The sequence below is a fragment of the Gymnogyps californianus genome, chromosome 24 (assembly GCF_018139145.2).
Source record: "Gymnogyps californianus isolate 813 chromosome 24, ASM1813914v2, whole genome shotgun sequence".
NCBI lineage: Eukaryota > Metazoa > Chordata > Aves > Accipitriformes > Cathartidae > Gymnogyps > Gymnogyps californianus.
The window spans coordinates 2376844-2391242 of NC_059494.1; the positions used below are offsets into that span (position 1 = coordinate 2376844).

Genomic DNA, 14399 nt, shown 5'->3' on the forward strand with positions numbered 1-14399 from the left:
GCCAAAGTACTCTCTCTGGCTCATGTGTTGCTGAATGTCTGCAAGGTAGTCTGAAGTATGGCTGTATCTTTACCTTGTTTTGATGTTCTTCCTGAGGCATCTGCTACTAAATACTAACAAGAACAGGGTCCAGGGCTAGATAGACCTGTCCTGATCTGTCCAGGTATGATCATTCTTGCATTCATGCATTGCTGCATTAATTAAATATAAAACACTTTCTGAATATATGGCTTGTTCCTGCTTCAAGTCCATTATGTATGGAAATTCTTAGAGATGCATGAATCTCCTGAATTGAAAAGAAGACCTCTTTTAATGGAGATTGAAATTCTACTTCTTTCCCCTCCCTAGAGTAGATTTTCAAAATATTCAGATACCAGTGATGCTGTTTTAAGAACTGAAGCCATTTAGAGCTGTTTCAAGTCTCCTTTTAACAACAGTGGTATAGTTCAGTTAATACTAGCAGTGAACTTTTAGTTGGCTCAAAAAACAAAAAAAAAAGCTGGATTCTGCTTATGAATAGGTACATAATTTTGCACCAAAAATGTGGGTCAACATCTAGTATTCTCATGTATCCACTGACAGTGTTAGGAGGCATAATACAAAGAAAACAGATCCATTATTAATGTCTCCCTGTCTAAATATGTGGACCTTTCTGCTGTTGCATTTTGGAGCAAAGCATGCACCCTGCACCCATCCTGTTTATAACAGGTATTGTTGATCTGGCTGGTTTTGCAAACCAGTTATGCTAGAACTAGCTCCTTGGATAACGTGAAAAGTGCTTTCTATTACCAGAGTATCCTGAAGATGTCATTAACTATCCCATAGATTGATCGAAGGTTTCAAAAATATTATTTAATACAGTAGACTTATAAGCAGGCCATTGCAGCAGCATTAGTTTGTTCCTATTACTATGATTTTATTGCTCAAGAGATGATGATGCACACTAAAACCCTGAAATCAAATGATGAGTATTGATGAAAATTTGTCAGGAAATGCTGTAGGATTGTGGAAAAGTTCTTGAAGCGGTCTGTTCCATGCTTGCTTTCTGTAAATATTTTCTACTATTGAGGTACTAGAGAGCCTTTAGTAATTAAAACCCCATAATATGTAATGTTGACAAATATCAACTGATAGGACACAAATGAATAAAAGCAGAAATAGAAAAGCTGAAGGTAATCTTATTTGCCATTGTGAATGATGTTTTCTTTCTTTATTTGGTTTTCTAGGAAAGTATGTAAGTGGCTATCTTTTCTTTTTAAGAAATGTCTACATAAAATAATTTAGTGTTTAAAGGGCCTATATAAAGTTGAATGAGTCAAACAAATACTAAATATACCTATATTATCTCTTTCATGTGGTTTCTTTCTATTTCTTGTTCGAAACATGATTATTCCTAGCAAATACGGTGTAATAGTAGCAGCAAAGATGAGAAATACATGCCGTAGGATTGACTCACCTACATGGGGGTTTTTTTGGATTTATGTCTCTTCACTCCTTCTTTTGTACATATTGAGGAATTTTGGAGAACATTTAGCTTTAATAATTTGTTTTGAATTTAGACGTGTGCACTCAGCCTTTAATCAGTCTTTTAAAAAATTTGTTTAAATGTGTACCTTCCCCTCTTCTTGGGAGACACAATATTTGTAAGGTTCCGCTGCTCTACCAAAAGCAAATGTTGTTATGATAAAATAGACTAAGGAGGAAACAAAGCAGGGGTTTTTTTAAAGCAAATGAGCCTCATGTGCTTATGCAGTTATACTCCTCCCTTCCTTCCACAACTAAGGCAATCTTCAGTGGTTACTTAAAGCATGAGAAATTATATAGTAATATACTGCGATTCTAGCAAGAGATACAGACATACAAGTGTGTGTTAGAAATGGGAACGCTGCTCAGAAAACAAACAACAGACAAGAAACTTCCGTTGTTTCTTACCTTCCTCATTGGTCTGTTTAATTAAAAAACAAGTAGGTGATAAAGATCTTGCTGAAGGATGAATAAATGTTAGTTATTATGAGACAAATCGGTAGTTTGCCTTTCTGTTCCCAGTTTGTGCTCTTTTTAGTAAAACTGTTCTTTCTGGTGGGGGGGATTTTTAATATTGAAAAGCACTTGTGTGGTTTGCTTGCATTTTGTTAGGCAGGTGCAATGAAGATTTAATATAAAGCTTTACTTGTCATCAACACTCTACAGTCAAGCAGAAAATACTAATGAATATTTTTGCAGAGCATTGAAAGCTGTCTGATTTCCCAGGTAGTTGTTGATAGGGGAAACGAGCAAAATCCACCAGGGATTGTTCCCAATTCAGTGCTTTTCTATATGCAAAGTTTTTTAGGAGTTATGTGACATGCAAGCATTGTCTGATCAATCCATTGAGGTACTGCAGGGTGTCCTGGATGAGCAGGGTGTGGCCAAAGTGTGCCGAGTTCCCATCTTGCCCATGTGTCTGTGTTTTGTCCAGATGAATGAGGAGTTGTGCATCAGGTCTCGTTTCTTCATGAAGACAAAGGCAGAGCAAACCTTTGGAACTGAACATGGGGCCAGGGAAACACTTCAGGCATAGCCTCTGTTTACCATTTAGTGAAGGTCAGATCAAAAGGCCTTCAGATGTACCTGGAAAAACCTGTAAAAAGAATATGTAGTTCCAATTAGCTGCTCTCATATGAAGGCTCTGGAGACAGTCTTCATACCATGCTTAAGGGAACTTTTCTGCTACTGCCAGCTTTGTCAGTAGCTGGATTGCAGTGGGTACTCATTGTCTGGCCTTATAAATCCTGACCTGTTTGCTGGCTGCTTGTACAGTGAAGATTGGTTGGTTGGTTTGGTTTGTTTGGTTTTAGTTGGTGTTTGGTTTTTTCCAAAGCTTGGACATCAAGAAGCAGCTATGATCTGCTGACTGTATTAGCAGATACTTCAGTTCACAACTGTCTGTGGCAAGGATGGGCAAACACTGTGTGGCATGGACTAGACCCCCTTGAGATCCATATCTTTCCCTTCTCAAAAACTAAGGTTAAGAGAGAAGATGACAATCATGAGATTATTTCCTTGAAGTTGTATCTTAGGCTGAATCTCAGGCTTACGCTTGTTCTGTTCTTCAGAACAGAATTTTCCTTCTTTCTCACTCCTTTTTGAACCAAAGTATTTCAAGATCTTTTAGATGTTACAGAGTCTTAAACTGATCCTTGCTTGGTCCAAGAGAAATTTCGTATGTTTGTTTTTCTGATTAAATGCTCTATTGTGTTTCTTCAATATAACTACTTAAAGGTAAAGTGCAGAATCTTGAAAGAGAATTGGAGGAAGGCTAATAAATCAGTGAATAAAAAAAGAGAATGACAAGGCGAAGGTGTTTCAGAAGCAGCAAGCCTGGATACCAGTGTACATCAAAGCTCCAGCATACCTGTTACATGCAAAGATTTGAAAAATCAGTATCTCTATCCCTTACCTGGTTTAAGATTCTCTTTTTAGGTTGAGGAAGATCAGCTAAGAAAAAGCTCTTTAGCTCTTCCGACTAGACTGTTCTAATAAAAATCCCCAAGGGAGTATGTACATGTTCTTTCTCTTCAGGAATGCCGTCATAGTCCATGAAGTTCCTGATGGACTTCAGGTTTCGTACAGCTCCCCTGCAACTTGGCTGAAGTAGTTTGATGTTCACCAGGTGGTACTGGAGAACTTGAAGGTTTCTTTGGAGAGAAGTGGAAGGTTTTCTATATTTATTGATGCTGTATCTTGAATAATGCTCAAAAAGCACCAAAAAATTATCCAGATATAAACACGCCTGTGCTGTGCATAATGGTTATGATAAATGGAAAACAAGACAATTACTTATATTAACAGAAATAATAGTAGTGTATATTGACATACTTAAGCCAAGGTGCCCTGTGACAGGGATCTAAGTTCCAGTGCAAATTATTTTCTCAAGCTGTCCTAAAACATAGCTAAGTTTTGTAGCTTTATAAGTACATTTTATTTTCTGTCATAGAGGATTACCTGTAGCGTTTAGTACTACTGAACTTCTGGTTGTTTTATATTTCTTACACTAGTTCTTCGGGTTTGTAGGACTTTTGTGTAATTAAGAATAAAAAAGTCTGAAAGAGCTGATACACTGAAACCTGTCAGTTAAAATGGTTTTTGTAGGTTCTCACAGATTAACAATTATGTTTTCTGCCGTGAGCTGCAGATTGAAATCAGTCAGAGTTCACCGCTAACTAGTTTCTAGGTAAAAGTTGTTGATTACAAAAAGAGAGAAACAGATTTTTTTTCTCTTTTTTTCTCTCTCTCTCTTTTTTTTTTTTTTTTTTTAAAGTACAGGAAGTTGCTGTGTGGGTGTCAGTGATTGGGTTATAAGTAAAATTCAATGCTCTAGTGCTTTGATCGTGGGACCTACTGCTTTTGCCCCACCCTTACCACTTCCTTTAAATGCAGCACCATGCATTCCACATTGCGGTTATAACAGTACTGTTAACCAGTGATATTAGTGGAAGAACCTTCACCACTAACCAGTGTGTAACCTTCAACCTCTTCTAAATTTTTATTGCTTGCTTATAGTGGTTTTGACCTTTTTAACCTTGAAAGAATATAAAAGTCCTAAAAACGCAGGAAGAAAATGTACTTTCCAATTTCAGTGTGCTTGCTTCTTGCAATGATTATTTAATAAAACCACTTATTTTTATCACTAGCTTTTTTAGCCTGTGTAAATGTTAGAATTTATATTAAATATATTGTATATTAGTGACTAATAGAAGTGGTGGGTATTGTATTAATAGTGAACTTCTTCAATGCTAATGTGCTATTAAAAATTCAGTTTTTCTTTGGGATGCCAATACATAAATAGCAGAAAAATATCACGTAACTTGGAATTCAAAGGACTACATATTGAATTCATCCCGTGTGAGAAAGAAATTAGTGGATTTATTTAGCTGCTATTTGAAATACAGGTATTAAAATAAATTATATTGGGAAATTATTATTCCAGACCACACACGGTGAGTTTGTCCAAGAACTTTGGCTTTGTTTTTTGATCCATTTATTCTTTGTAGCTCTGATGTATGATAGCAACTGAATTTATAAATTGGCATTTCAGAGGTTAGTGGTTAACATCTCTGTGTTCGAATTAAGGACTTCGATTCCATTCTCATGTTGTTTTTATGACTGGTAGTGGTTTTGAAATGTCAAAATATTGGAAAAAATCTTGAGAAGACAGAATAGGGGACTAACCAGCCTGCCTTGAATTAGCAAGTATGATTCTAATCCCTCAGAGGTGCCTGGCTTGTGTGGAGCCCCAGAAGACCTCAGTGCAAGCACAAAGGTTTGCACAGTATTTAATGTGAGTGACTAGAAATTATTACAAAATAATAGTAATGATGTTATTGATAATAAATTTAACCAGCCAAGGTGTTAGGGTTCAGTATTTTTACCAAATCACAAATTGCAAAACTGCCAGATGTATTTTACTGTCCCACCAACGAAGTCAGAAAAGGCCCCTACTGACTTAAGCAAAATCTGACTGATCAAGTCCTATTTTTTTTCATCTTGCCAGTTGGCAGATAAAGAGAAACAATATCTGAACCTGTTGATGGCTTAAAAAAATGAAAAGGGGTCAGGGCTTTAAGATCTTCAGGTTCTTAATATTTTATTGAACTAATCTGAAAACTCTTTTAGCTGTGATGCATGTTGTAATCCATCATCTACAGAAATAATAATTCCCTAGTTTTAGGTGAGGATCCTTTGCCTTTCTTCACAAGTGTGGTTGCGGGAGAAGATTGTTGTCAGCCTCAAAGAAGCTAGAAATGCAAGAAAAATTAACGGCCAACTCACAGAGCAGCTTTCTATTCTGTTCATATGGTGCATGGACCTTGGAAGGTAAATTTAAGATAGATTTGCCCACTTAAGTGCTCATGATTAAGAATGTATACTGAAAGAAAATATTCTGAAGGCAGTTTGACTTCAGAGCTCTAGTGAGTGGATACCCAGATGGGGTATGCACGCATATTCCAGGCTTACCTGGACCAGGATTGTCTAACTAGAAGTTTTTGAGCTAGATTGACTCTGTGGGATGTCTTTTGCACCCCTTGAACCATTTTACATGCCTCTTACTACTACGGTGCTTAATGCTGTCAGCCACCACTATGCTTGCATGAATCAGAAGGGCAGTGCAAGCAGCTCAGGGAAAGGCTGTTTGTACAGCCCTGTTCTGCTGCTGTCTTCCTTTGTATTTGATGCTTCCTCCGCCTGTATGTCAACGATAAATATAGTTCTTTTTCATATGTGTCACTTCTCTAAATTTAAGGCATTTTATGGTTTGACTGTTTTTACCACTTTAGACTTATTTTTCATCTATAAAGCAGTACAAGAGCGCTGTCAGTTCACAGTGACCTCATATTGACAGTTATCAGTGAGGGGAAAAAGAGCATAGATCTTTGCTACTTTTTGAGTTGGCCATATAAATGTTTTTTTAGTAGTGTTTGTTTGCTTATGCTGTGTCTTCAGTGTCTCAATTAGGTGAAAATTAAGACTTCACAGTTTGTTCAGTATCTTGCTTAAAAAAACCATGCAAACCAAAGCCTGAATGCTTTGTTGTGTGCATTTACTGATTTCATTTCTTGAAAGAAAATAACGTCTTATGAACACTTAGTGTTTAAACACATCACATTTTTGTGGCCATTCTTTTTGACCTGCACCATGTACAATGTCCCCAGGATATGAATTTGCATAGAAATTTACTCTGTGTATTTAGTGAGATAATTTTACGAAGAAATAAGCCATGTTAGGTATAACAGACGTAATCAGGAGTTATGAACAAAAGAAAGAATTGTATAATGGGAAAAAAATGTGAAATAATTCCCTTGCATTTATTTGCATGGGCATATTCAGGTTGTGGGGATCAATCATTTGGCCTAGAGGAGAGTATAGAGTTCTGTTCTTTTTTCGTTGCGTGATCACAGGAGTACGGGAGTGTTGTGTTTATTTCTGAGTGGTACCACACACCTGTTTCCTTAGAGCTTCTTGAGCACCCAAGGTTATTCACAAGTAGCACAGTGCCTGTTTACCTTTAGGTTTTTTTTGTTCCTCATCTGCAGCCGAGGGTGAAAAATTCAGCCTCAAAGTTTGTGACTGACAGGAAAACTTTTTTTATTTTTCATGCCTTCTAGAAGACCTGACAGTTGCATTAGAACACAGGCATCCCTTGTTGTGTAGGATAAATGACTCATGGGTGGAGCACCTGCCCAGCCACAAACTAAAAATTCCATTCACGCTTTGATTCTGTTGTTTATGCTGATCTCTCACAGTAAAGATATTTCAGTACCGATTGTTGAAAGAGGTTGTTCAGAATCTGTTTCAGAACAGATTGTTAGGCTGAATGTATAACGATTTCTCTTCTCACCTTTCAAGAAGTTTGTAGTTTTCAGAATATTTCTCTTAAGCTAAGGTTTTCAGAGTTACAGGCTAACTCAAGGTGCAAATTTTGCAAATATTAAGCAAAAACAGTTTCGAGGGGTTTTTGCATAGGAAAAATTCTTCCTTCTGTTACTAAAAATATATACTGTGATTTTGTGCAAAGAGCATTATCGCCAAAGAGTTGAGTTTGAAATACAGTGCAGAAATAGCCCCTGTTGAAGACAAATACCTCTGAGTATTCTGTAGAAAATTGGTTTTAATGTAACTAACCTTCAAGTACGTTTTGAAAACTAGTAATAATTTTTCTGGAAGTTCCTAAAGTTCACAGTTTACGAAAGTTTTATTCTGCATCAGTGGAAGAGCTGGATAATTTAACAGGGTGGTAAAAAACCACGCTGAGTAAGTTAGGAATGATACATAAATTTGGTAAAGTGCCAAGAGAAAGATGTGCTGGGAGGCACCCTGCGTAGTGCACAGTCTCCGAAGTTTTCTAGAGTAACACTTCCTCTGCCATATAAAAGATGTGAGAGGTAGGAACCCTGGTATTTTATGTTCAAGTATAATCGCAGGTATAGACTTAACTCACACTATCACTACTTATGCTATGTAGCACAACTCTGACTTCTTAAAGTGTATTTTTCACTTTAGAAGGTTTCCTGGAAAGGAGTACTTGTTTAGTGAAAGTTTAAAGTCTTTTCATCTCAACTCTGCCCTGTTTGCCTGTGAGCATGCATAATCCAGTCTTCAAACACATGAAAACATGCTGCTTCTCGTAATTCAGTAAGATACTCTTCTAAGCAGAAAGTTAGGACCATTGTTGAAACATAGAATATAGAGAAAACTATAAATGTTTCACTTCATTGTTTCATTGTCGATATCTTGAAATTCAGTAAGACAAATTCTGTAATTGCATCCTGTCAGTGAGATTATATTTGCCTTGAACTATAGATCTCAACCCTAAAGTTTGCTGTGGGGTATGAAATTAGATAAACCCTTCGTATGGGTGGAGTTCACTATAAGTTAACAGCATTTGCTGTGGTAAACCATTTTGTTCATCATCTCTTTTTGCTGAAGTGAGTCCTCGGTGTGGTTTGGGTGCACCACTTGGGTAACTGCTGAAACTGCTGTGGTTTCAGAATAGGACCTGTTTTGCTTTTTTCTGAACTTTTTTCCCCTGAAACTATTAGCAGAAAAATCAAATAAGTAAGGTTTACAACTGTTTGCCTGCACTTTCGTACTGCCGTACCTCAGAAACGATGAGCAGTATCATGTAAAAATGTAACATTTTCCAGTGAATATAAGGTTAATGCAATCTCAGTTACTACTAAGAGTATATTTTGCAATATTAAGATTTTACACATGTCCTTCAGTTCAGTTGGTGACTTTTTAATGTGCTTTGAGCATTTTTGCTTTACATTATAGAAATACTGTACCTACATTCTTGACATACTAAACATGGGAATACAAAAATCTTTGTGTACTTAAGTATACGCTTACTGCACTGGGAGAGTCACACTTGGTGTAAGCCAGCAAGGATGTCAGAAAGATAATTCTGGTGTCATTATTACTAATTTGTGGCTGATAAATGAGTAAATTTGAACATCTAACCAAAGAAACTTCTGCCAGGCCTCAAAACCATGTTTGCTGAGCGTGGCAGGATAAAACAAACTATAAGCAATGTACAAAGTGTAGTGAAAGAGGGCTCATTGAGGACTCTGTCGTGAGTGTCAGGATTGGTGTATTCGGCATGGGCACTGCCCTTAAAATTGCTCTGCAAAAAATAAACCTGATTTTATAAGGGTTTCCTTCTTTCACCTTCTTTTCAAAATAACAGAATTATAGCCCTCTTCTATTCTTTAACATATAAAAAACTGAAGAAAACGTCACTCAGGACGTAAAATGAAAATTTCAAATATTATCAGCAGTAACTCTAGTATTCATGGTGACATTTCCTCTACAGCAAAGTTATTCTTTGTGATCTGTTGTGAAGATGATGCACGAGAAACCCCGATGCTCTTTGTGTACGTTCCGAAACCACTAGGGGCTTCATGCAAAAACATTAAACAGGCCACCTAGAAAAAACAGGTTTGCTGAGCAAATACGTTGCAAACCCTGCGTTTGTATTAACAGTCACCAATTCCACAACGTGGTTTCGGCAGCAGCAGATTTAACCTAAGAAAAGGGCAGCTTAAAATGGGTCATTTTTGCCTCTGTCAATCAAAATTGGTTTGGGGCAATAGAAGATGAAGGATACTAGGGGGAATTTGCTTGCTAGTAACTGGCAATAGAGGAAGGAGAGAAAAATGTAGAGGGCTCTTGTTTTGCCTTGACCTTAAATTAGAAATGCAGATTTCTACAATTCTCTATGTAATTTAAAATAAGTTAAAATAAGTTGCTCCTTTATCTGGAGAGTTACGTACAAAATGCTGAGTTACTCATCTCTTACGAGGTTTGCTTAGTTCCCTAACACTGCATCGCTGTGACCGAAGGTGAGGTCTCCTAAAGGCCATGGTGATGAGCGGCATGTAAATGCAGCACTCCATTTCAGAGAACAAAACGTGGCCTCTGTTGATAGGAAAGGCAGTTTGAAACTGTGGTGAAGGAGGGTCCATGCTTGTGGGGAGAGCAAATGCTGCTGGTATTTCCTGTATATTTTGTCACTTCCTTCCATGAAGGACAAATCACTGGTCTGATCTGCCTGTCTTTAGAAGTCCCACATGTGGTTGCTAATATGGGTATCCATATATCCTTGCCACATCTGTTAACCAGAATCGAGCATGTACTGAACCATGAAAAACAGTACTGGAGTGAACTTCAAGAGATCTCATTTATCCTCCAGCTTCAAGGCAGCTAAACCAGTGTGATTTCTAGAAACTGTTTCTCAAACCTCGTGGACGTGATGATGGAATACAACAAGTTCTCTAGGCAGTCTTGAGCGTTCTTAAGTTTTAAAAATGTTACAGATTGTCTAATGTAAATCTCTCTTGGTAAAATCTAAATCCGTTAGCCTTTTTCGTGATGGAAGACTTGCCTACAGGACTATGATCAGGTTCCCCTTGAATACTCTTAAGACTAAACAAATCCAGTTCTATCTCCTACTGCATGTGTCTTGTTCTCTGCGCTTCTTTCTGTCTGCTTGTTCAGCTGTGGACTTTCTTGCTTCACATTTTCCCTGAAGCACAGTGCCTGCAAGCGGTCACTGTATTGCATCTGAGGCCCAAGTCTGACGTTAGCGCTGCACTAATGAGATAAGCGTCTGCGTGATTCCTTCAGCTCCCCTGTAAATCTGTGCCTGGCTGAGTTTGAGGACTATAGGCCCCTGCACCACATGCCATCATCAAGGAGGTGCCGCCGGCACGGTGCGGAGCCTGCTGATGGCAGAGGGCTGTATGTCTGGCAAGCTGAGTGCAAGGGAAAACGGACTTTTGGCTGGCCCGTGGGATAGGAGAGGCTGAGCTGTGATTTAACGGCGGGTGAAGGCAGGCTCCTGGGTAGGTTATTTATTTAGTGCAAGTTGCTGATCTTTATTTCTCTTTGACAAATGAGGACGTCCACAGATTTGAGCAAATATTGTGAAGTTCATGAGCAACTACCAAAGTACGTTCTTAAAAGCTATCAGGCTGTCTTAGACATGCCAAGTACATACTCTGAAATTTGGGATTTCAGCTCCATTTTTCTGTGCTTTCCTGGTATGTGTATCCTGATGTGAATAAATGATAAGATTCCTACTAAATTATAGTTCAAAGAATTGGATGTTTCAAAAAAGATAGCTTTATTAATGCAAATTATGTAATTCAGGTTATTATGCAGGAAGTTGTAAAGATTTGTTTCTTTTTAAAATGTCTGTAGATTTTCCTTTATTGTTTGTCAAGTACACATTATAATCAGGATTGTTCATCCAAGGAGTATTTTCCTTGGAGGCTAGATTGTGTACCTGTCAGGAGCGATCTTTTTTAAGAGAAAAAAAAAATTACATTTATCTGTGTAGTTATTTGACCTAACAAAATAGCACTTTTTGCAAGGAGAATTAAAAATTAACCATTGAGGTTCTAATTGCAACAAATAAAATATACAACCATTATTTATGAGCATACACAATAGTTCATGTGATTTCATTTGTTATTGAGGCGGAATATAAGAACAAGCAGTCACCTCCAAAAGGTGGGTTGCACAGCAAGCACCCCAGAACAAGGTGATTTCTTAATCAGTCTCTTTTCCCTTGTATGTGTGGTGGTAGAAGGATAAACCAGTTCCAGGAAAAGAAACAGAATGCATGCATTCTGTGAAGTCCCAGATAAGTTACTATTTCATTCTATTTAACATGATTAATTATTTATCTTTAGTGATATATATTTAAGTATTTTGTCTTTTATATAATCCCAAACTTAAACTTGAAATGTCTCTAATCCTGGAAAATGAACTAAAGTCATACTTATCAAATTCTTCTGACCAAATGTCTTTATATTGGGTTTTATCATTTAAAATCTTGATGGTATTAATATTGCAGTATGTATAAGTACAATAGTAAATCCATTTAAATAGAACAACTGTTTGAGATGATTTGCATTGAGAAATGAGTACCATTATATTTGGTTAAATTTTAAGCCACCCCAGGAAGAATGGATGATGCTGAAGTATATCAGCACAGTTTCCTATTTAAGGGGTTTGCATTGTCCATGGTAAGTAACTTCTCTTTTTCTCCTTTTGTTTTTTTTTTCCTAAACTTTCCAGGTAAAAGTACTCCTGTAAGCCACCTTGGGTCTTCAGATTTTCCCAAGCCCCATGATCCTTTCCAGCCATTTGGGGCTGACAGCAGTGACCCGTTTCAAAGTAAAAAGGGGTTTGGGGACCCATTTAGTGGAAAAGATCCATTTGCTCCCTCCTCTTCAAGTAAAACTTCTAAAGACTCTTCCTTGGGGTTTGCAGACTTCAGCTCTGTAAGTTAAGTTCATTGTCTCTGAGCAAACCACTTTCTGCTCTGCTTGCAGCAATCTATTGGGTTTTTGTTTTAACTGCAAACCTATTGTTCACTGGCTTCTGTCTCTTAATACCTTCATGCTGTCCTCATTGTTTTTGTATTAATATTTCTGTAATAAAAAGGCATTATTTCAATAAAAAAGACGTTTCATACTAAATTTTAAAGGGTTTACTTGCATTTAAATTATTTTAGTACAGTGTGCCTTTACTCACAAATTCTTTGTAGCAGAATCTGTGTATTGTTTTTGTTGCATGGAGGCTATTTTGTAAACTGAGTTTTGGGAGCCAATGATGTAAAGATTCAAAAACAATTGTTGAAAACCTTTATATAGCAATTTCACCATATCCTCAGAAGCAAATCCTTAAAGGAAAAGATTCCATAAAGTATTTGTAATTGTTTGTGAAAAAAGTTCTGACAATCCTGTCACAATGTATGCTGTATATGATGGAATGTGGTCATAAAGATACATATACGAGACAGAGATTGAAAATTTAGCTGTTGAATTTTGTCCCAATTACTGATATTGTAGAAAAGCCCTTGTTAGACAAAGAAAACAAAATGGTTTTGTAGAACCAATACAGAAACGTCCATACTGCACTGCAAAAGACAGCATCAGAAGGTTTGAAAGCAAAGCCAAGTACCCATTCATTAAAAAATATCAGGGTTTCTAAAAGCCTGGCTTTGTTTTTAGTGCTGGCAGGTACGTTATTGAATTGGAAATCATTGTAAATGTAGTAGTAGTGTGGTTCTTATTGCTTCCATGAGTAGATAGAAATCTGTTCCATCCACAGCCTCAGGCTTCTTCCTCCTTTCATGTGTTTTTGTTCTGTCACATTGCCATGCAGTAAAATTGCCAACTTAATTTGTTACTTAACCCTGATGGACACAGTTCGGTGTTCAACAAGTGGAGATCTTTAAGCTGAATCTTTCAGGTTGCTTATTTTTCATGTTTTTTCCCCTAGTTATTAGTTAATAGTAAATGTGTATCACTTTCCTATTTGATATTGTTAGTTGAGGTCATCTGTGCATACTTTTAGCTGGCCTCAGTGCTTTAATTTATCTATGATACTGGAGACATCAAAGTTCAAGATACTATGTATGCTTTACCACAGTTAGTACTAGCCTGTTGAATTTGCACAGTTAAATTCTGTGATTGTATACAAAATGGTGACATTCTTAATAAAAATAAGACGCAAAACTTGCTTTATCTGAAATTTCTTGAACAACATCTAATTTCTTCCTTCAGTGAAAGACAAATAATGGAATGGAATGACCGTTACCCAACTATTGTCGTCTTACTTTACAGACTGCATTTCTTAAGTTAAAAGTGTGGCTTACACTGAGTGATTGTATCAAATGATTAAGCAAAATCCCTGATCCCCATCCCAGCGGGTGCTCTAGTGTTAAATTTGCTGGGCCATCAGGTTTTCAGGAGATGAGATTAACTTTAGAAGATAAGGAAAAAGTAGGAAAAATGAGATCTTGAGCAGTAGCCACTTATAATTACTGTTAAGTGGCACTTCATCAAATGAAATTAATTTTTTAATCGGTTTTGTGACTTGCTTTCTACTGCTGTAAGAAAAAAAAAAAAGAAGTGTTAACTGAATTTGACTGAGAGAGACTTGATCCCTGTTCTTTTCAGTTTGTTGGGGTTGGGTTTTTTTGCTTGCCTATAGCACAATTATGTTGCTACACTTGATAATTCCTAATCCTTCTGTATGAAGTCTTAAGTGTACTAGTTACCTTGTAATCAGCAAGAATATTGTGCTTCTCTTTGCCTGACGTTTGGGAAACTTTGTTCATAATGGAAATTAAAAGCAATTTTACTTACAGAAGGTTTTTTGACACAGAGTTTGAGTCCGTGGAATCTGAGAACAGAATCGTAGAATCATGTAGGTTTGAATAATTGAATAATCTGATTTTTAATTGGAATTCTTTACTGTTGCAAAGTAGTAACATGAGCACCTTCCCTAGATTTTAGTAGCACTAGAAAATTTGGCTTTTTTTTTTTTTTTTTTTTTTTGAGACA

General features: G+C 36.9%; 1 protein-coding gene across 3 annotated transcripts in view; it reads left to right on the plus strand.

The window, feature by feature from the left end:
- Nucleotides 1-14399, plus strand: part of EPS15L1 (epidermal growth factor receptor pathway substrate 15 like 1) — a 45335-nt gene that overhangs the window by 24525 nt on the left and 6411 nt on the right. For all 3 annotated transcript variants that reach the window (XM_050910376.1, XM_050910377.1, XM_050910378.1), the window contains one exon: nt 12124-12329. In XM_050910376.1, coding sequence (XP_050766333.1) covers nt 12124-12329 — 206 coding nt within the window. The remainder of the gene's footprint in view (nt 1-12123; nt 12330-14399) is intronic.